The following is a 23,446-nucleotide window of genomic DNA, read 5'->3' on the forward strand; positions in this document are numbered from 1 at the left end:
TGCTTTTAAGCTTAAAAATAAAACGCCTTGTGATACATGCTTCCTAAACCAAGCAAGAGATCTGACACAATGTGTGATAAACACTGGATATATAAAGACAGCCAGCTGAGTCTCAGGGTTTTCAGTTATGTTATCAGAATATAATACATTTTTAAAATTGGAAAGAGTTACTACAGTGAGTTTTATTTCAGAGAAAAATTTAGTACCTTAAGTCTAATACCACAGAAAAAGGAAATTCACCTTTAAGGTAAATTCTTGGTACAGCTATAAATAATAATAGCCAGGTTACTTTTGAAAGCCTCTAAATAGTACAGAGGCATCCATTCTGATTATGCTAGATGTCTTCATAGGTTAATTTAGTAGAAGGCGGACTGAAATTCCACATTCAGAAAGATATGAATTAACACAAAAGAGAGAAGTAACCAAACCATTATAATCTGATTTCAGAAGAGTTCTGTAATCTATGTTTCCAAAATAAACACAATTTTGCTTATAGCACTAAGCCTCCATACCTAATTTATCAACTTCTGAAGGGCTTCTACCTAAGCAACAAGACTTCTTTTTCTAAAAAGCTAAGACTTTCTTTAGCGAAGGACAGCTGGACACAACTCATGAGCATTCTGTGTGCAACTGTGTAACTGGATGGCCATGCAACGTCACTCTTTCATACTCGTGCGGCAAAGTTAAGCAGAGTGCTTTCCTCTGTAGGAATGGTGTGGCTTACGCCACTGCAGTGTCCAAGCCATGACAGGAATTTGAAATAAGTCAGAGCGCAACCAACTACACTGAACAGCCATCAGTTAGGGCCCACAAAGGCAATGATCACCAAAACGTAGAACACAACACTTATTTAGTATATGTAACATCTTTTTAAAGACCATCTGCCTTTCTAGTAAATGAAAAACAAACTAACAGTAAGCTCAATTTATATGAAAATGTTCCAATTTCACACACACACACACACACACACACAGCCCTACAGAAACTCAATAAATATTCCCTAATATTTATAGGAGGTTAAAAAGACACTAAGCTTTTTAGGAATATGCTTTAGTGATAACATTATTGGTATAAAATGAAAACTGTAATTAAGTTTCCATTTTTTGATATAGCCAAATGCTAAGGAGTCAGTATGTACTACTCTTTCTTAGGTGGGTCCCTGGTGGTACAGTGCTTCATCTCTCAGCAGGAGAAATGAAGTGCCAGACGATGGCTTGGTGACAGAACTTCAGATTCATCTGGGAAAATCTGACAGTTCTTAGGTAAATTATTTTCTTGTAAAAAAGGCTCTTCCTCCAGGCAGTCCTCAGGCTCTTCTAAGGATACTGGTTAAAGGGGCAAATTCTTACTCAAAAATTTGACAGCACAAAGATTCCATCATGGAATTTCATAATGAAAAGTTTAGTTAATGTACTACAAGCCTTAATTTCTCAAATCAGTAATAAAGTCCTCTGAAAAATCCATTTCAGGGCTCTCACCTGCCTCTCAGTCAAAGCTAAGCCAGTTTGCAAAGACTTACATTATTTCCTTTCTCTCGGAGCAGCTTCAGGTTGTCTTTACATTGTTTGAGCTCATCTGTGATTGATTGTTTTTCCTGCTCAGTCATTTCAAACTTCAACTTCAGTTCTGAGAGTACAGTCTGTGTCTTTTCATACTAAAGGCAAAGAAAAAAGAGTGTGCAGACTCAACTTAAAATGGGTATGAAGTTATGGTTCTAGTCAGGCTTAATACCAGACCTTATTTAGCCACCTGCAACATCAAAGTCAAGCCTTTTTGTTTTCAGGAGGTTAAGAATCATTTGCACTAATAATAGGAAGTCTTTAATGTTAACTTTATTCTACGTAAGAACTTTATGGCCCTGGAGTTAAAAAAATAAATAAATAAAGAGAAATCACCACTGTGCCATCTGTTTCTAATCTAAAGGGCCACTCTTTTTCCATTGAGTGAGTTAGAGGAGAAAAGTAAAATAATTTTCAAACTGACCCAAAGAAAAGCAAGTATAGAAAAAAACTCCGTAGGTTAATTAAATGGCAAAGTTAGGAAGTCTGAGTTTATATACTGGTAACCAACGTCAGCCAAGCTATTTTAGTCCTAAGTGAGAAGTACTAACTCCCATTATGCTTTCCTTCACCCAGGCATCACTGGGTAGTAAAGTGTTCTGGATAAATGAACTTCTAGGCAAATGATGTAAAGAAATACATATATATACATACATGGTACTAACCACTATGCTTGGGATATTTCTATTTTTTGACCTAGAACTTGTAAGCATTAGTAAATAATTTTTACGAATCTATTCCTTACAAATATTTTTCTAGAGTGAAACATGCCACTTCCTACTCTGACAAACTGTTCATTGAATATAATTTGATGTTCAGACAATATGTTCAGACAGATAAGCTCTCCTCTGAATGCAGATGACATCAAAGCTGGACAGTATGGCTTCTTTCTATTTAAGTGCCAAGGAGGCAGGAATTCTGACTGGTTCTACTTCTAGATATTGCATTCTATGTGCAAGCTTCCGGTCAAAGAGCAAAACTGTTTTGCTCCTGGCTATGCCTCTGTCTCAGCCTCCGCTGCCCCACTCTGCCATCTCTGAAGGTTTTAGAAGGAAGAAAAATAGACAAGGGCCGAGTATAATAAAAATGCACCATGGGACCAGCATACCACAGAGGTTTCTCTTCTTTCAGCCTATCTCCTAGAAATTTCTCAAGTGAGGACACCTTTATGTGGTGCTTCTGATAATGAAAATACTCTGGAGTGATTAATTAGGAGCTCATCATTATGCATTCCAAAGAGAAATATTAAGGAGGATGCAAATGTATAAAAACATTAATCAGAAGAGGATTAGCGTCAACAGAGAGATCACTAGTAAGTGGGAACAAAGACACAGGTACTGAGTGGGAGGTAAAATGTGAAGGAACTCCCTGTTACCTAACAGTGTGCCCAGAGCAAGTCCGGGTTCTATGCCAAACAATGAAATACAGAGTAAGATTCATGGACTTTATGACAGTTTTTTTTGTGGGGTCTATGGACTTCCTTCCAGAAGGCAGAAGGTTGCCAGCAGGCTGCCAAAGCAAATTCAGTATACCTAGACTAGTCTCCTAGAACATAATCAGTTCTCAATGATCTGATTCTTAACAGTGACTAATAAAGGATAAGTGAAAACTGCTTTGCTGACCTAAATTCTCCCTTACTTTCCTTTCCCACTATTCTTACATCCAGCCTGCCCTTTATACCAAAGCACTTAATCATTTCTCCATTCCAGGGACTGTGAAGCACAGTGACAGGAAGGCAGCTCAGTCAGGAAGAGCATGCTGTTTACCTTCAGCATGTGAGCAGGGTGGGAAGGGCTCTGGCCCCAGAACTGGGTGGTGAAGCCAGACAACTTTCCTGAGTTGGTCTTTGCACCATGGACTTGTGTACTCAATGTTTTATGAGTTCATAAAGTACAGATATACCTACTAAAGTATAAAGAATCTTTTCTTAAGTCAGATATAAAGATGACATATCATTATTTTTCTCCTAATACTTGAGGACTAAAATTTACTTTCTCATGTACTTTTTTGGTTAAATGTTCAAATACAAGTTGCCATACATATGAAATTTAATTGTTGGAACAAAAGGTCACCTTCTGCAGCCTTAATTTCCAACCTGGCTTGGATAGCATTTTTGCTCCATCTTGCTTTCTAACTCGAAGGTGAGATAGGAGCTCAGTTCTGATTAAGAGGAAAATACCACAAAATATTACCAACACCTTTGGTTCTTCTTCATAAAAATAAGCATATCTGGCTTGCTTAGCTTGTAATATGTTAGCCTGTTACAGTGCTGAAGATACATGATACTGTGCACATTAAGCATGATTCTATGAGAGAAAGGAGAACAAAGGGGAAATGTTGAAAGAGAATGTATGTGCATTAATAAAAGGTAGTAATTCATTTGCAGTGGATTACACAGATACAAGAACATTTTAGTTACAGACTAGTATCCAGTAGTTGACATCAGGACAAACAGAAAGAGAAGCAATTTTACATTACAAAGGAGTGTGATGACTACACATCATTTCACAATGGAAAACACTGAACAAGAAAATAGAGAAGAAACATATTGACAAGTTCACACATGTTTTTAAATGTGCTGCATTTAATGCAATCCAAATCTATCAACAATTTAGATGCTGTGACAACATGCCACTGCCATTTGTGGAAGCAGTTAAAGCATTTCTCACTGATTGCTCAGTGACCAAAAACAGGCAAACAAATAATGCAACAAAACGGCCAGTGCATTCAGAGTAACATACAACAGAATCATCTTCCAGCCACAGCATTCTTCCCAGATTTTGAAAGAATGGCATATGGACTGGAAGGACACAAAGTGCTTACAGTATTAAATACTAGGATATTTGGCACAAAATGTGTGTTCCAACTAAATAAAATGAGATTGCTCCCAGAACACATATCCTTAGCAAGAAGATAAAAACGAACGTATTACAAAATCAATATGGCCACACATAAATAAAAAATGTTACAGGCTTTTTTTCTTTAAGAACAAACATGAAGACAGAAGAACAATAATCATGTCCACGTTCAGGATACTACAAGGAAAGGGAAGTGCAAAGAAAAACTGCATTGGCTGAACAGATTTCCTAAAAACAATTTTGAGGAAATTTGTTATTAAAGACAAAGAGTTGTCTTCAACTTCCTTCTACGTATAATGAATCCTTCATTTAAAAGAATCTTCTGGTCGGGGATGGGCCCCGACCAGAAGGTCAAGATGCATCAGCCTTCCCTGTCCCTGAGCTGGCCAGGACTCAATGCAGGAAGGATAAGGTGGCAGGACTGAACGCAGCTCTCCTTGCCCCGTTGTTCACTTTGTTTTCCTCAGAAAGAAGCTGGGTGGGGTTTCCAGTCCAAAACCAGCCCTCACCATTTTTAACGTGATTTTTTTTGAAAGCCACCCAAGTCAAGGTTTTAAGCAAAATGACATGAAAAGTGAGCATGCATATTTGTGAAGAAGGGGAGAAGAAGGGGGACAAAGGGGTGGGAGTGCAGGAGAAGAAAGTAAAAGGTCACAGAACACATGTTTGGCTGGCTGGCTATGAAGTGAATTTTGCTTAACTTTCAGGCCAGTGTTACTGAGGGCTTTAGACAGCATTACGGTTTTGCCCCAGTTTGTTTCCAAAAGTATTCTAAGTTAAATACGATACTGTCTTTGAAAGATAAACAATGAATTGAGTAATCTGGTATACAAAGGGCTTCTCATATAGGTATAGACTAACTGGTAGAGAAAAAGTTTTAATGTAATTTTATATATTTATATTTTTGAGACCAAACCCTACTGATGAATTCTCTATATATGAACCATGATACACAGCTAGAAATCACCAAGCAGAGACGCTCCAAGTATCAACTTTGTGACAGGTAATGTGACTTCTGCTTCCCTTTATTTCTAACTGGCATGAATATCTGATTTGGTTTTGGCTTTAAGTCCAACCATAATTGGGCTCATAATGTCTTTTCGCTTTACCTCTTTCTGTACATCCTTTGCTTGGTTTTCAGCCTTACTGAGAAGCGTTTTTAAATCAGCTGAATCCCGAAGATGCTGTTCTTTCAAGGATCCCACTTGATTCTCAAGCTGCTTCCTAGTCATTTGAAGGATGCTGAGATCACTGGTAAGCTCTAAACTCTGCTTCTGAGAACTGTAACATAAATATCGACAGTTATTCAATTCACAAAGAAACTAGACATAGCAGGAAGTCCAATTTCTTATACATTTCATTAGGAGGGATGGGAAAATATATAAAAGAGAATAAGATATGTTCAATAAATAAAAAATATTAAAATACTTTAAAAATTGCATGTTTAAAAACTCTGTTCTATTTTCAGATTGAAATAATGCCCAGAAGCTGAAATCTTAAAAGTGGAAGTAGGAGGTGGATGACTGTGTATTTTGTTATGTCACATATTAATTGTTTCATAAAAAGAGTCAGAGTGGGTCTTTCCCAGGAAATCAGCACATGTTTCAACTATTTTCTTATTTAAGTTTAAGTACTTGACAGACAGGATGGGGGACAAAAACTTAAAGCTTAGGAGCCACTGTCAATTCAAGCAAAGATAAACTTACTTTAATGAAAAGACACACCAAACTGGGGGAAAAGCATGAAACAAAGATCCAGGAGACGGGGTTCTAGACCCCAGCGCTGCCACTGTTCAGTTGTGGGACACTGAGCAAGTCACTAACCGGTGCAGTTTCCTTCTCTGAGGAACCTTTTCCTGAGTTCTAAGAGCTGTGCCAGGCACCTCATTACACACACAAATAACACAAGGAGAGTCTCAGTGCCCTCCGCTGTCAAGTAAGAAGATTGAACTCAATAATTTCTGAGGCTGTTCTCTGGCTTAAATTCTACAATTACTTTTATATTTGATGTAAATAATCCAATTTACACACTAGGAAAACAGCTTGATAGGCAGGAATAGAAATCTGTGTTCAATCCCCTCTACATCACAAACAACAAAAAAACAAAGACCTACATAGGGTCTGTTTGAAAGAATGTGGCTCCCATCTACAATAGGAATAGCTAAAGGAGAATAAAATTTTCAAGCTGACAGTTTTATGCTTCTCAGAATGGATCATAAGACTCAGACTCAATAATATTAATGAAGGAACTATGGAGTATAAATCCCATTCTGATTGTATGCCAGGCAGATTCTTAAGGGGTGTGATGTCAGCCCAATATAGCTAGGAACTAAATGGCATAGAAGACTCTGTGAAGAAAGACTAACTTCTAAATACTACTGAAGTGCTGAGGAGGCTTGCCAAATAAAGTCAGAGTGCCACTAAACCAGAAAAGTTTAGGGAACAGAATTTGTCTTAAATAGTTGATGTGAGTTTAGACAGATAACTGCAACTAATGATATATATTCCACCTTTCTGGGACCTAATTTTTTAAACTGCAAACTTCTAACTCATAAGGAGTTTGCTGCTTTTCAACACTTCAACAAATCTGAAATAATTAAAAAAACAGCATTTAACAACCTGCCAGATTCCAATTAATTACATCGCAAAAAAGAAGGATTAGCTTAAATCTTTAAAATATCAATAATCCCAAGGTAGAAACAATTTAGGATAATCAGTATTAGTAATCAAAGATTACTTATTATTATTACTTATTATTATTTCTCACTTAATAGAATATCGAACTAATGGATTCCCTAAGATTCCAAATATGAAGTATTTGAATGTCTGCATCATCTCACACTCATTTTAAACCAATCTGCCCAAATGTGCTGTCAACACAGATGATCAGTTGGTACATACATATACACTCACATGTGAATACAGTTCTGTTTGGGCCTTTATTTCGTCCTACTCAGATTTTGGAATTCTTTTTATAAAATTATATGTTATAAACATGTTTACATTTTGTTACTAATTACCTCTAAACATTTAAAAAGTAATACACATAAATGTATGAAAAGACTAAAAAAACAGGACACAACAGATATTGTTAATAAATGGTACTCTAAGAAGGCATTTTAGAGAATAAATCTGCACATCTTGTTCCTTCTAGTTTTTGATTTTTAAAAATGTATAATTTACTACAATTGTTACTGTTTATAAGGAGATAATGAGGCTAACTGTTTTCTGATGTATCTAGTCCTTTCTTTGTTTTCTCCTAAAGCTTGTTTTTATGGGGAACTGACATTGACCTTGAGCACTGAGTTTCTGCTAACCCTGATGCTCTTTAGAAGTATAAACACAGGCTCACAAGAGAGTAAAGACTCCCATATCTGATATACTGTGGGGAGGAAGAGGGATTAATTAGGAGTAGCTTCAAAAATAAACACATACTACTTTCATATTCTGAATTAGAACATAAATAGTATTCAAATAAAAATATGGAATGGATCAAATTTTTAAGAAAAAAAATCAATTTTAAACCATACAACAAATGGTGGGGAAACAGGACTCCATTAAATTTGCTGGCATAAATTTATTACATTCATTGGTTTGCTTGTAAGGTATTGGCTATTAGAAAGACATGACTGGTTTTGGAGAGTTCTTGATTTTATATACTTTATATATTACTACTCTTTAAATGATATTATTAATTTATATTAAACTCTTTTATGTGAAATTCAAAAGCTGAATTTCTATCTTTTCAATGGTATAAATTCTTTATTATAGGCATCTCCTGATTACTAACAAAAGGAATCATTGGTGTGAAAGAAAAACAACTTATATTTGAAATTTTTATCATTTAGTTTATAGGACAAATTCAATCACTAAGTATAGATCTTTGCTGTTTACTTGTTTAGGGCTTTGGTGGGGAGAGGGGTGCTGTAGTCCCTGAATGTGTATTCTTGAGTGTGCCAAAAGGAAAGGACATGTAGGATGATGATGGAAGTCCAAAAAAGAAAAAACCAAAATCCTGCTGAAGTAGTCAGTTAGTGTGCTTAACCATCAAAAGGAGTCTGGCTAAACATTTTCCTCCAAAAAGGTATTTAAGTATCAAATTTAAATTTAATTTAGATGAAAATTTAAGATAAAGAAATATTTTGAAGCTAAAAGAGTTCTTGCATACTTGTGCAATTCTTTTTCTTGCCGCTGCAGTTCTGATGATAACAAAACATTTTCCTTTTTTAGAGAATGGCATTCGGTTTCCAATACATTCCATTCCTTTTTCAATTTCTCTAGTTCACCTAAAATAGTCCCAAAACATATTCATTAATAGAGGAACATAACTTCCATAATAATTCAAAGGGTAAGGGAAATATTTCAGAGAAAAACATACTTGTCCCCTCCCCCCAAAACATGTAGATTTTGCATGGCTATTCTTTGGTTACTGCCTATTTTGTCTCTATACCTTAGGTAAGTTCCATCACTTTGAACTTCCTTAATGTTTTCTTCGCACTTCACTTTTATAAGACAAATAATTCAGTAGTATTAAAATAAAATATAAAATTATAAGAAATTCTAATTTATTGTAGAACTTGTGGACCTGAAGAATGTTTATGGACCCAATATAAAAACATTACTTTATGCAACCAAATTGTTACCAAAGAGAAAAACAGCTCAAATGGTTATTTTGTGCAAGTTATAAAGTTATCATTGTCAAGAATTAAGAGCTTTATGTAAAATATGCACACTCACTTTGTAGCCTTGTTGCTTCCTCTCTCTGCTGGTCCTCACACTGCTGACATCGAAGCTGAAAACTACTTTGCAGACTTGTGATTTCTTTCTCATATTCAGACGCTGCTTTCCGCCACCGCTCAAGCTCAGCTCGCACCTTCTTAAGCTCTTCTTGTAACGAGGCAATGTCAGTGTCCCGCTCAGAGGCAGCCTTTTCTGCTGCTTGATGAAGAAGCAAAATTTCATCTCGGGCACTAAGCAGTTCATCTCGAGTGCTTGTAATTTCACTGTCCTTCTCCTCCCGGAGATTCTCAATATTGATGTGTAACCTCTGTAGTTGGGCTAAAAAAGAATATTGATCCATCATTCTCTTTGTCTAAAGCAATTACAAATAAAGGAACTGCCCAAATGGGATTGTAGTTACTGCACAGCCCAGGCTGTCAGAGCTGTTTGCTGCTTTTGATTAAATAGTACAAGCAAGCCATGTTTAATGCAGAATATGTCAAAATATAGAAACACAAAGAGTAAAAAACCAAAGTGATCTTTTTACTTCTCCCACACAGAGAAAGTTGCTTCTAGCATTTGGTATTTATTCTTCTAGATTTTTTTTTTTTAACATTTTATTTATTTATTTGACAGAGAGAGATCACAAGTAGGCAGAGAGGCAGGCAGAGATTTTAGGCTGTTCAGTTTTTAATTACTATAAAAAATACTGCTTATAATGCAATCCTAGTTTTTTTCTTAGGGTGAATTCCTAGACATACAATTGCTTGGTCAGATGGTATGCATTAGTAAAACCTTTGATGTTCTTTATTCAATTTGCAGTTTAAATGTCAGATCCTTAAAAAAGCTTTCTCTGATGTCTTACTTAAAAATAACCCTCTCAATCTCTAGCCCATTACTCCGCCTTTATTGGACACCACATTTAATATTTGCTTACGGTTTATCTTTTCCATTGACTGTACATCTCATGCATACTCTATCCTCAACACTAGCAGAGCAAACAACCAAGAATTGCTGGTTGAATTAATGAATTGACAACATTAATGAATAATGCCTAATCAAGGAGGTATATATTTTTAACAGATCTGATCCTGTGCCCTCAAGGACTGAACTTGAAACAATTTGTATGAAATCCTTGGTTCAGAAGAGAAAAATAGTCTTGGTTACTATAACATAAGAAAAGTATTGATAGAAAAAGTTCCTTAGGTAAAAAAGAATAATTAAAATAATTAAGAGAATTTCAGGCTGAGAAAGGGGAAACCTGCTTCACAAAAAAGCATTAAAAAATATGAGGACTTTTCAGTTTGCAGGAAGCACTGAGAGGTTAACAAGTTCAGAATCTGAAGACACAACAGTCAGTGCGATTAACACTTGAGGATAAAGTCATAAAACAACATGCTGGCACTAGGGGGCACTCAATGATGCCCAGGTAAGAATGCTTTAAGACAAAAGGAAGCCCTATGTCACAGAATCTTTAGGGAAAATTGCCCATACACACTAGAGAATGCAAATATAGATTGAAATCAGATTTACATAAGCTAATGGATAAAGTTATTAAATTACAAGAGTTTAAAGAATTTTCTCTTCAAAAAGACATACAATCTACCCCAGAAATTCTTTTTTTTTTTTTTTTTTTTTAACTTTGTGGAGAAAGGGGAACCCTCCTACACTGTTGGTGGGAATGCAAGCTGGTGCAGCCACTCTGGAAAACAGCATGGAGGTTCCTCAGAATGTTGAAAATAGAAGTGCCCTATGACCCAGCAATTGCACTATTGGGTATTTACCCTAAAGATACAAATGTAGTGATCCAAAGGGGCACATGCACCCGAATGTTTATAGCAGCAATGTCCACAATAGCCAAACTATGGAAAGAACCTAGATGTCCATCAACAGATGAATGGATCAAGAAGATGTGGTATATATACACAATGGAATACTATGCAGCCATCAAAAGAAATGAAATCTTGCCATTTGCGACAACATGGATGGAACTAGAGCGTATCATGCTTAGCGAAATAAGTCAAGCAGAGAAAGACAACTATCATATGATCTCCCTGATATGAGGAAGTGGTGATGCAACATGGAGGCTTAAGTGGGTAGGAGAAGAATAAATGATACCCCAGAAATTCTAACTTGACCATAATTAAACTTAAATTTCTAAAGAACTCAAATGTCTATGGGGGTGCCTGGGTGGCTCAGTTGGTTAAGTGTCTGACTCTTGATTTTGGCTCTGGTCATGAAATTAAGCAATGCATCGGGTTCCATGCTGGGCACAGAACCTGCTTAATGTTCCCTCTTGCTCTCTCTCCCTCTATCCCTCCCCCATTCCGGGGCTTGCTTGCACTCCCTTCCTCCCCAACCCCCCCTCTTAAAAATAAATAACCCTGGGGTGTTTCATACCTTGAAGAACCTGTATTTGTTTACTGGATTCTTCAACTTGATTTCGATAGGCTTTTCTTTCTTCTTCCAAAAGAGCTAAAAACAAAACAGAATATATCTAATTTTGTGAGTTAATGTCAGTATTAAGAATTGAGCAGCTGGAGATTTCTAAGAAATTCTCACCTAAAGCTTATTGAGGGAAACAAAAGCTAAGCAGTAAGTATTATCAGTATTAGCAGTTAGGTAATTTAAAGATTTTAGGAGCACAAAACAGTAGTAAGTAATAAATCTAGTCAATTGAGTAGCAGAGTTTTCTAGACCTTATATTACCAAGATTATCTGCTATTCTTTACATGAGGAGCATTCTTGATAGCTGCTAATCAGCATTTTGAGCTTAAATTTTAAAAATAGACTTAAAAGTCTCATGTTTAGGGCCACGTATACAGTGAGTACTAACAAACAAAAAGCTCCCAGTTCCTCCACGGAATGTGAATCTTCCTCCTGACCAGAATGATCATCTTAGAGAACATGAGGACTCCACAGGCCATTCACTTTCTCCTTGCTCTAAGACTCTGTGTGGTACCAAGTGATGCAACTAGGTAGTTATTGTGAATGATAAGGAAATGTAAGCTCTAGGGAATAAATATCACCAGCTCCACTGGCCTATGATACTATGGATAAATAAACTATTGGAAAAGAAGTGGTTGGGAAACTGTAAAATTCTATACCTTTACCTTGTCTGGTTGTTCCAACTTACTAAAGAATACACTCTAAAATCACAGGGAATATAAATTTCCCTTATCTTAAACTGAAGAGTAAGGTTAAGTATAACTAAAACTTAGAAATTCAAATATATTATGTTTTTTCTTTTTGTTGTACTTAATATGTAATTAACTGTGAAGATCTTTCATTGGTATGGGTCTTTCTTGGTCTTCACTCACATCAATGACGTGAAGGAAGTAGAGCAACTTTAACTCTTTATTGCTTTGAAACATGTTCATAGAGGGTTAAGTCAATGTCCTAGGATCACATAGCTAATAAAGTTGTGGATCTGGAGCAAGATACTCTGCCTCTGGACTCAGTCATATCACACTGTTTCCACATCCCCTAAAAAATCAATGTAATCTTGATCTCACCTTGAAGTTCAAAGCATTTTTGTTTACTTGCTCTAGCTAGTTCCTGGGCTTCAATCAATTCCTTGCGAAGATGCTGAATTTCTTGTTTTGCCTCAATTTCTGACTGTGCACCCTGTAAGTCATCTGACAAAAATGTTTATTTTAAAAGCAAGAGTTAGTACAATACTATAATCTCTACAACCAAATATTAGTCATCTCTTTCATGTTTAGACATGCATAGTTGACAGCACACCTGAGTTAAATAAAATTTAGAAGCAAATTATATTAAGCATTTTAGTCATTTTACCCTGGAGAAAGAACACAAGTACAGTTAAATATATATTAGTAATTCATGGCAATGGTATTATAAAATGGTATTATAAAATAGTAATGGTATTATAAAATATATATTATATATACTAAATTATACATATCACTCATGTAGAGTTTATGTAAGCCTTGACATTCGGTAAAATGGGCATATGCCATTCTTCTTCATCAATTTTGAAATTGTTTGATAACAAGTCAGAAAAATTCCACTTGGAATCAACTGGAAATGGAAAAACAAAAACAAACTTTTCTTCAAGAAAAAGAAGAGAACAAAATTGTTCTCTTTGTGAGAACAAAATAAAAACCAGGCTGAAATCTCCACCATGCTCACTTTGTCATTAGTATTTTCCCAACACTAAACACATAACAAATATTTGCTAAATTATTAAGTGATATAACCTAAATGGTTTTATCAAAATAAATTAGATCCAACATCATATCTCAAATATGTCCCTTCCCCTAATGTCTTTCTTTCCTCTCTTGTAACTCTCCCCATCTTTCACCATATTAAAATTTTCTACTATTGAACACTGCCTGGAAAAAATACATCATCATTAGGTAATATTCTTCTAGTGCATTCTATTTGATAATTACTTTGGTTTACAAGTAGCCCAGGCACAGCCCAGGCATAACAACTTTATTACAAAAGAGCTAAGAGGGGTTTCCGGATGGTTCATTGGTAGAGCATATAACTCTTGATCTTAGGGTTGTAAATTTAAGCCCATGTTGAGTATAGAGGTTACTTAAAAATAAAATCTTTAGTTGTGCCACCTGAGTGGCACAACCGGTTAAGCACCCAACTCTTCATTTTGGCTCAGGTCGTGATCTTAGGGTTGTGAGACTGAGCCCTGCAGTGGACTCCAGGCTCAGTGAGAAGTCTGCTTGAGATACTCTCCCTCTCCCTCTGCCCTTCTCCCCAGTCATGCTCATTCTTCCTCTCTCTCTCAAATTAAAAAAAAAAAATAAAATAAAATCTTAAAAAATATTTTTTTAAAAAGAGCTAACAATAAAATTTCACAGTATGATCACAGAAGGTTTTAGATGTTATACACACATATTTTCATACTCAGATTATATCTTTTTCATGCAGGAAAAAGTAAATTTGACTCTGGTTTCATCTATTATAGTCAGCATATCAATTCTCCCTTCAAATAATCTCTTGGTAAGGGGGGAAGCATGTAAAAAGACAGACAGATTTTCCAGTGGTAGGAGCGCTGTCACAGTAACTATAAAACTTCTCTTCTTCCAACACTACACACTGGAATCTGCGAAGTCCTAGCTGCCCTCACCTCTGGATCTGTCATTATGTAGGACAGTGTCCTTATTAACAGGGGTATTTAGGAAATAAGTGTCATGATGTCTACATCTTATTTAAAAAAAAAAAAAATTAAACCAAAACATACATAAAGTCTTTCATTAGGTACTTCCTTCGTTGTATGTTTGTGCTTTTTTGACCTTGACACTTTTGACATTTGGGGCTGAATAATTCTTTGTTCTGTGGGCTGTCCTGTGGGTTGTAGCACGTTTACAAGTTTTCCTGGTTCCTATCCACTAGATGCTAACAACACTCCCTCTGAGTTGTAACAACCAAAATGTTTCCATATATTACCAAATGTCCCTTTGGAGGTGAAACTGCTCCATGTTGAGAACTACTTATTTCAGGCTAATAATTTGATAACCAAAAAAAAATATCAAATCTATATGTAGACTTCTTTTTCATATAAGCACTGGTTAGTAACTGTGAAACTGCTTTTTGTGTATTCTAAAAGGGATCAAAAAAATATACTGTGGATACAGACAGCCAGGTTTTTTACTGTTGGAAAACAGAATTAACAACATGGATATAGGGAAAACAGAATTAATCCTGCGGTGTAGGGTAGGATTAGAGTATGAACTCTAATAGATCTGAAACATATAAACATATGCAGATGCAGAAATAAATATAGGTATGCGAGACTGTATATAGATACACACATATGTATGGGCATTAAGTATATGCATACATTTATTCTTCACTGTCTACTGAGTGGGCCTAGAAGCAATAAGCACACCAAATATTCAGATCTTGGTTTCTAAACACTATACTCCACTAAAAAAGAACTAAAAAGAACTAGAGCTCTTTGGAGAAATTGTTGATTTCAGTACTAACTAGGGTGGGAAAGTACAAAATGAATGTAGACATCTTTTGTGTCAGAAAGTAACTAAGGGCTCAAAGAATGCCGGTTCATGTTGAAAAGATACAAGGGGCTCCCACTGTCCAAATGTGGGAGAATGCGTCAGAATAAATAATGATAATAAAGGTTATAACCCACTGAACAACACATAAATGCACGAATTCACAATGATACAGATAAAGGAAAGGAAGGAAAGAAAGAAGGAAGGGAAGAGGGAGGGAGGGAACAAGGAAACTCTTCCTTATGGAAATGCAGAAAGCCAACTAACAAATGTAGAAAGAATTATAGATTAGCACATCACTATTTGGCAACTATTATAACAATAACTGACTCAGGCAAGAATCCTTAGTAGATGCTAACACTAAGTAGATTAAAGTTGAGGAGGAACAGGGTGTTTATACAGAGTTAACATCACCAGTCACAAAACAATTCAATATCAGTTTCCTCCTAATATGACACCCAATATTATTACTGAGGGACATTTTACAAAGTAACTGTGCTCTTCAGAAATGTCAATATCTGATAAACAAAGAACTGAGAAACTGTCCCTGATTAAAGGAGACCAAAGACATGTGACAAGTGAATACACTGTATGACTCAAGATTTTCTCTTATGATGACATAATTTTTCTTTTATAAAAGACTTTATTGAGACAAGTGACAAGATGTGAATACACTCTATGGATGTGATAATGTAATACATCATTGTAACTTTACTAACCAGGAGAGTCGTATGGTGGCTGTGTAAAAGAAACAGAAAATATTCATTTAAGTATTTAGGAGTAAAGGCTATCAGGTCTGTAATTTACTCTCAATGGCTCGGGGAGAGAGAGGAAGGTGCATGGAGGAGGGAGAGGGAGATGGATAAATCAAATCCATAAAATGGTAACAGCAAATGGAATGAAAGGTTAACATTTAGAGAATCTGGATAAAAAGCATATGGGATTCTTTGTTCTATTCTTGCAACTTTTCTTTAAGTCTGAAACTGTATCAAAATAAAAACTTAAAAGAAAAATCTCTACATACATACACATATAAATAAAGAAAATACGGCAAAATACTAACGACTGTTGAATCTAGGTGGAGGGCATGTATGAGTGTTTTTGGTACTCTTCAACTTTTCTTGTGCTTCAAATTTTTCATAATTAAAAAAGGTTTTTGGAAATTACCAATCCCAATGTCACAATCTCAGAATAAGCCCCAATCATTTCTGTCTAAATTCTTGCTCTTAACCTAGCCTGCCCTTCTGCATTCTATCCTATATTGGAATACTAAAGCAAATCTCTTACTTAAATGAAGAAATGATTTAAATGAGCACTAGGTATTATATGCAACTGATGAATTATTGAATACTACATCTGAAACTAATGATGCACTATATATTGGATAATTGAATTAAAAAAAGAACCTGTCTTGGGACGCCTGGGTGGCTCAGTTGGTTGAGCGGCTGCCTTCGGCTCGGGTCATGATCCCAGCGTCCTGGGATCGAGTCCCACATCCGGCTCCTTGCTCTGCAGGGAGCCTGCTTCTCCCTCTGACTCTGCCTTCCACTCTGTCTGCCTGTGCTCGCTCTCGCTCTCTCTCTCTCTGACAAATAAATAAATAAAATCTTTAAAAAAAAAAAAGAACCTGTCTTGACTCCTTCTTATAACAAATGCAGACAACTTTATCTTTTTAAAGTTCTCCATAATCCAGTATTTACTTACTTTCCATTACTCACTAACATACTCAATTCCTATTAGTCTTCTTAGTAGCTCTGTAGTAGTCATGAGACTACTTCCTCGTGTATCTTTTGCTCATGCCATCTCCTTTATCCTCCAAGCCTGCCCATTCTTTAAAGCCCATGCTGAATGAAGTCTCTGCATCTAATCCTGAGACTGCATCTAACTCCCAGCACACATTGGTCTCTTGCCTGATTTCTAGAGCTTGACAGTCAAACCGAAGCAAACCAGTAAGTTCTTTGCAACTCCTCTAATTGTTCAATATCTGATTAGTATACAAGATAACCAAAGATTTGCATCTAAAATGTGTATATTTAAAAAATTAACATAATAATCATAAATGAATTAATATGATAACTAGAGAACCGTCTCATTTTGAGGAGGAGGATCCTTTTATAAATGAAGAATCATATGTAATCTACCTTTAAGGTCTATGAAAATAGACAGTTCTTGTCTGCAGCCGAACAATTCCCTTGATCAGTGATGTTTTGAAGCAAAACTAATACTTCCTTTTTAAACTAAAACCAGTGGAACAGATTTTGTGGTAAGTAATAATGTTTCAGGAAATAAAATACAATCTATATTTTATATATATAAAGGCAAAAATAGAAGGTATTAATAAATTGTGCTAACATAGGGACTTACTATTTGCAAATTAGTTCTTCGTACCATATAATAAAAAGGGTTAGCATTTTAATTAGAGCAAATAAGATGCCATATATCAAATAATGGGCACATACAAACTCTATATAGTGTTTGATCATAGAAGTGAAGACATTGACCAAATTCTTTACAAATTAAATTTAATATACAATTACTATTCAAACTGATCAAGTTTGAAAAGACCCTCTTTTCAGAACATCAAGTGCTAATTTCTTTTAAAATTTATTTATTTGAGATAGAACGAAAGTGAGAGAGAGCACAGCAGGTGGAGCAGCAGCAGAGGGAGAAGCAGGCTCTCCACTGAGCAGGGAGCCAGATGCAGGGCTCAATCCCAGGACTCTGGGATTAGGACCTGAGTTGAAGGCAGATGCTTAACCGACTGAGCCACCCAGGCGCTCCCCAAGTGCTAATTTTTTATCCAAGACTGATTAGCAAATCTTTTTGTGCTAAGGTTAACCAAAGGCTTGTTGTATTTCATAATGTGGGAAAATGCATTAGTTTACTATGGCTTGGGTCTACTCTCATGGTACTCACTTTTGTCATGGGAAGGGACTCTGTATCAATCTACTTCACAATCTTGGGAAAAGTGTTGTGATAAGTATGGGTGGAAAGTGTTTAGATGAAGATAAGTGAAAGCCTTTCTGAGCCAAATCATTTTATTTAGATGTGCAAGTCAAACAGAAATAAACGATTTTTAGGGACCATGATGAGGTGTTAAGATTAACAGAATCTCTTTTCTCCTTAACATAAATGATATATCATCAGAACTGCCTGGTGTATATAGTCTGGGCCATGGGCCAGCTTTTCTCAGAATAAAGCTAAATTCTATAGAGATCCATGCCATACAAGAACCCACTAAAATGTGGGGCACCTGGGTGGCTCAGTTAGTTAAGTGCCTGCCTTCGGCTCAGGTCATGATCCTGAAGTCCTGGGGTGGAGTCCAGCATTGGGCTCCCTGCTTGGCAGGGAGTCTGCTTCTCCCTCTGACCCTCCCCCTTCTCATGCTCTCTCTTTCTCTCTCTCTAATAAATAAAAAAAAAAAGAACCCACTAAATGAACCAGCCCTGGCACACAGAATACCTACAAGATACCTTTTTTTTTTTTTTTAAGATTTTATTTATTTATTTGACAGACAGAGATCACAAATAGGCAGAGAGGCAGGCAGAGAGAGAGAGAGAGAGAGAGAGAGAGAGAGAGAGAGAGGAGGAAGCAGGCTCCCCGAGGAGCAGAAAGCCGGATGCGGTGCTCCATCCCAGGACTCTGGGATCAAGACCTGAGCCGAAGGCAGAGGCTTTAACCCACTGAGCCACCCAGGTACCTTCTACAAGATATCCTAAATTGAATTTTGTGTCATTACTTCTTCAGAAAAGTGACTGGAGGTTTAACTTAAATTCTGACCTTTGCTCTAAACATGGTTGAGATACTCTGAACCATCTGGGAAAGGGCCAAATCAAAGTACTTCTTCCTGCTTTATTTTGCACGTGCATGTTTGTTGAAGGTTGATGTTAGCCATCTGTTACCTCATCATCTAACAGAAGTGATCTGAGGGCATGTGATGTGATCAGCACTGGGTGTTATATGCAACTGATGAATTACTGAACTTTATTTTTTTATTTTATTTTTTTAAAGCTTTTATTTATTAATTTGACAGAGAGAAATCACAAGTAGAGGGAGAGGCAGCCAGAGAGAGAGAGATAGGGAAGCAGGCTCTCTGCTGAGCAGAGAGCCCGATGCGGGACTCGATCCCAGGACCCTGAGATCATGACCTGAGCCGAAGGCAGTGGCTTAACCCACTGAGCCACCCAGGCGCCCCAAATTACTGAACTTTACATTTGAAATTGATGATGAACTATATGTTGGCTAACTGAATTTAATTTTTTTTTTTTTTTTTAAAGAAGTGATCTGTCTGAGGCAGCTGGCCTGGTGGGTGCACTCTCTTTCTACTATGACCACTCCTCCCTTTGGAAGGTCTGGTAGTTGCAGGCTTGGTTGATGAGAACAACTTTCACAGAAAAGGACCATTTTTCCATCATGGGTATGTGCAGTCATGTGAGATAGTCCTAGGTGGCACCCCAACTATGAATTTAACTTTGGCAGCAGGCTTTAACCATCGATTCTCACCCTTGTGCCATTCCTTCTGACCAGCCGGGTTCTTGACGATTTGTTCTTTTGTTGGCTCCTCTGCCTATCCCATTGTCCTTTTCTTTCTCCATAAATTGCCCCTGCTATCATGGTTACCCTTATGCACAGAATTCCCAAACATGTTACTGCCTTCTGTCTGACCAAGTCTTACCTTTCATCACATTTGTCCCACACAGTCTGTGCTCCATCACACTTGTGTTCCTGTACAATTCCTCCCTCACAGATGCTATTCTGACTTAAACATTATTCTTACTTGTAAATGTAAATAATATTTTAAAGAGCTGCATGGCTCCCTTTCCCTTCTTGGCACACTCTCATTTATCTTGAACCACCTCATTTGGGAAGCCATCCTGACTACTGCCCTACTTCATCCCTGCCCTTAGCCAGGAAGTTAGCTGTGCTCTTCAAAGTTTCTACCACACCCATTAAAACACTTACTGTACTACCCACATATCTTTTTCCTCCAGAAGACTACAGCCTCCTCCTGTGTCTTATCTCTGTATCTCCTGGGTCAATAAATGAAAATTACTTCATAGTCCTACTTTCTGTCTTGCACTTCCAACTGCATCTCTGGTCCCTAGGATGACAAATACAACCAGGACACCTTTGAATGTGAAAGGAAGCACTTTTAATAACTGTGCTGGGACAATGGACATAAATGGTTCCAGGCAAACCAGAACCTGGGTCAAGTCACCTTTCCTGTTCAAGAATGTGCCAAACTTAAACCAATCACTTGTCCCACCAGGACACCCATTCTTCCAGAAATACTATTTTTTGTTAATAACACTACCATCCTTTTAGTAACTCCATGTCAAATGCTGGATTTGTATCAAACTTCTATTTATCTCTCATATTCAGTTCCTTAGGCCTACAGATTTGAGAAAAGCAAACCAAAGGAAAGATGATAAAGAACTGAAGAACAGGGATCCAAATTGGATTCTGTTCTTCTGTTTAAATTTCCACAGCAATCGTCCTAGCTCAGAGTCTCAATGACTACCAAAGCCTCCTAACTGGTTGCCTTACTTCCAGCCTCTACCTATTCCAGTTCATTCAAAAATTCCCCCAAAATACATGTCTGACCATATCATTTCTGTACTCAGAAGCTACAGAATTCTGCCAAAAGAGTCACCCCAATAAAACACTCAAATGATTATGTGAACAGTTTAATTATACTTGTCAAACTCAACCCATATTATCTAAGCTTGTGGTTTTTATTAGTTCCTTTTTCTAAGAATATATCTTGATCATCTTATAACCCGCTTAAAAAAAACCCATCTATATATATCTAGATCATCTCTAAAAGATAAGAAAAACAAAAAATGATAACTGTAATGCTATGCTATTATCCCACTGCAAATCATGAACAATTCCTTAATACCAAGTATCTAATCAGTATTAGATACTTTGTATCATTCCCACTGCCTCAAACTCTTAGAGTTGCATTGTGTGAATGAAGTTCCAAACAAGGTTCACACATTGCATTTAGTTGACACATCTTTTAAATCCCTTTTAACTGGAAGGTTTCCCCCTTCTTCTACCTTTTTTCTCACAAACTTTGCGATTTACTTTTGTGTGCTCTACAGAATTCTCTACTTTCTGGATTTTGTTGTTGTAACCCCACCACTTTCATTTAGAATATGTGTCTAGTTCTTTACACATCCTGCAAGTTGGCAGTTGGATCTAGAATCTCAACCAGATTTGGGGTTGTTTATCACTAAATAGACTTTAGGTGGCATGACACACTTTCAGGGTCATCTCAAATGATAACTTCTTTCATAAGGCTCAAATTGCCTTTCCTGCCCTTTTCCAAAATAAACAAAAGAAACACAAAAACTGGACATTTTTTTTCTTTCTTGAACTCCTCATGGCAACAAACACAAGAAGCAGTTTACTATCTATACCTCTCCTATCACCAATTTGACTAGAAACTCCTCAAACCCCAAGGACAGTCTTATCAGAGTTTGAAACCTTTGGAGTCCCTGGCACAGTTCCTTAAATAGAGCAAACTTGCAAATAGCTACTACTTGGACTGAACTCCAGCTTTCTTTTTACCTTTTTTGGGGAAGTGATTAAGCATACAAAAACCTGTGGTTCAACTGTACAATTCCTCCCTGACAGATGCTATTCTGACTTTAAACATTATTCTTACTTGTAAATGTGAATAATATTTTAAACAGATGCATGGCTAAAGGTGGTTCAAGCACACCTTTATTTCCCTCTCAAAAATAGCATAAATAGAACATAATTAATATTTCAGGAAAAAGATACTATTGCTATCATCATTTTATTTATATCTCATGGTGAATGTTAATCTATTTCAGATTCTTTTCCTAATCCTAGATGACTAACATGAAAAGTAGCACACTGTAATTCTAAATAAAGACGTTATTTTTTAAAAGGGAAAATAAAATTTTAAAATAGTGGTTCAAGAAGTCAGGCACAGGGGTTTCAAGGAGGAAAATAAAGAGGCTACTTTCTACAACTCTCAAGGTTAACACCGTAGCAAATAATTGATACTCTTCATTTAAGAGAAAAGTTCTATCAGCCTACTAAACCTAATTATAGAGATTATAATATATAACCATACACAATCAACCACAACTCAAGTGTTTCTAGTAAGTGCCAGTGAATATATTATTTTTAAGAAGTTATACAATTCTTACAAAACAAAATCAGGGCGCCTGAGTGGCTCAGTCAGTTAAGTGTCTGCCTTTAGCTCAGGTCATGATCCCAGGGTCCTAGGATAGAGCCCCCCATCAGGCTCCCTGCTCAGCGGGGAGCCTGCTTCCCCCTCTCCCTCTGCCTCCTCCCCACTGCTCATGCCCATACTCTCTCTTTCTCTCTCAAATAAATAAATAAATAAATCTTTTTAAAAGGGGGGGGGGGAACAATAGAAAAACAACCATTTAGGGCTATGTGACTGTTTCTTAGAGACTCTTCTAAAATATGCCCCCCACCTTTTAAAAGATTTTATTTATTTGAGAGAGAGAGAGAGATTACAGAGGGAGAAGAAGAGGAGAAGCAGATTTCAAGCTGAGCAGGGAGCCCGATGTGGGGCTTGATCTCAGGACCCCAGGAGTATGACCTGAGCCAGAGGCAGACACATAACCCACTGAACCACCCAGGTGCCCCTCAAATATGCCTCGTTTCTAACAAGTGATTTTTCTTTATATCTAATCACTGACTGACTTAGCAGCCTGTTCTTAAGATCAAGCTGCAAAATCTTCTAAGGGGTGTTGGTAAAGACATTACTTCACTAACAAAAGTTGCAATCACATAGAAACATAAGGAAAGTTTGGGGGTTCCATTTTTGTTTTTGTCACCTCAACTTCAAGGAAGGTTAGGAAAACTCTGAGCAATCTTTACCAATGGCACACAAGCAATCACTAGCAGCATCCGTCCACCCACCCTCCTTCCATAGGCACTTCATATTTTCTAGTCTTCGTCCCTCCCACAACTCCCCTTCTCATTCCCTTTTCCTTGAGTCTGACTCTTCAGCCTATAGCATGGGCACTTCTACAGATTTAGCCTTCCTGTGGGACTCAAGCCTTAAAAAAAGTTTTCTCCAATATCTGGTACAGTAAACAAGTACATTATTAATTGGAAAAGATCCACCACAACCAACTGCTTTTCCCTAAAAGATACAGTAGGAAATATACAAAGATACAGTTTATAAAATATAAACCCCACAATTTTACTTTATTAATGAAAAGCTATCCTTTAACAAATAGGTCTGCTTTTATCAATCACTAACATCATTATTATTAGCAGGGTCTTCATTATGATGT

The 23,446-nt window shown here is 36.7% G+C and overlaps 1 protein-coding gene across 48 annotated transcripts in view; it reads right to left on the reverse strand.

The window, feature by feature from the left end:
• SLMAP (sarcolemma associated protein) overlaps positions 1–23,446 on the reverse strand; it is a 140,714-nt gene that overhangs the window by 3,985 nt on the left and 113,283 nt on the right. For 39 of the 48 annotated variants that reach the window (XM_082738801.1, XM_082738804.1, XM_082738787.1 and 36 more), the window contains 6 exons: positions 12,651–12,773; positions 11,536–11,610; positions 9,154–9,474; positions 8,585–8,702; positions 5,527–5,698; positions 1,520–1,654 (listed from right to left, as the gene is read on the reverse strand). In XM_082738801.1, coding sequence (XP_082594927.1) covers positions 1,520–1,654; positions 5,527–5,698; positions 8,585–8,702; positions 9,154–9,474; positions 11,536–11,610; positions 12,651–12,773 — 944 coding nt within the window. The remainder of the gene's footprint in view (positions 1–1,519; positions 1,655–5,526; positions 5,699–8,584; positions 8,703–9,153; positions 9,475–11,535; positions 11,611–12,650; positions 12,774–23,446) is intronic. The other 9 variants (XM_082738810.1, XM_082738808.1, XM_082738805.1 and 6 more) reach the window with 1 other exon arrangement.

The sequence above is a fragment of the Mustela nivalis genome, assembly GCF_964662115.1.
Source record: "Mustela nivalis genome assembly, chromosome: 1".
NCBI lineage: Eukaryota > Metazoa > Chordata > Mammalia > Carnivora > Mustelidae > Mustela > Mustela nivalis.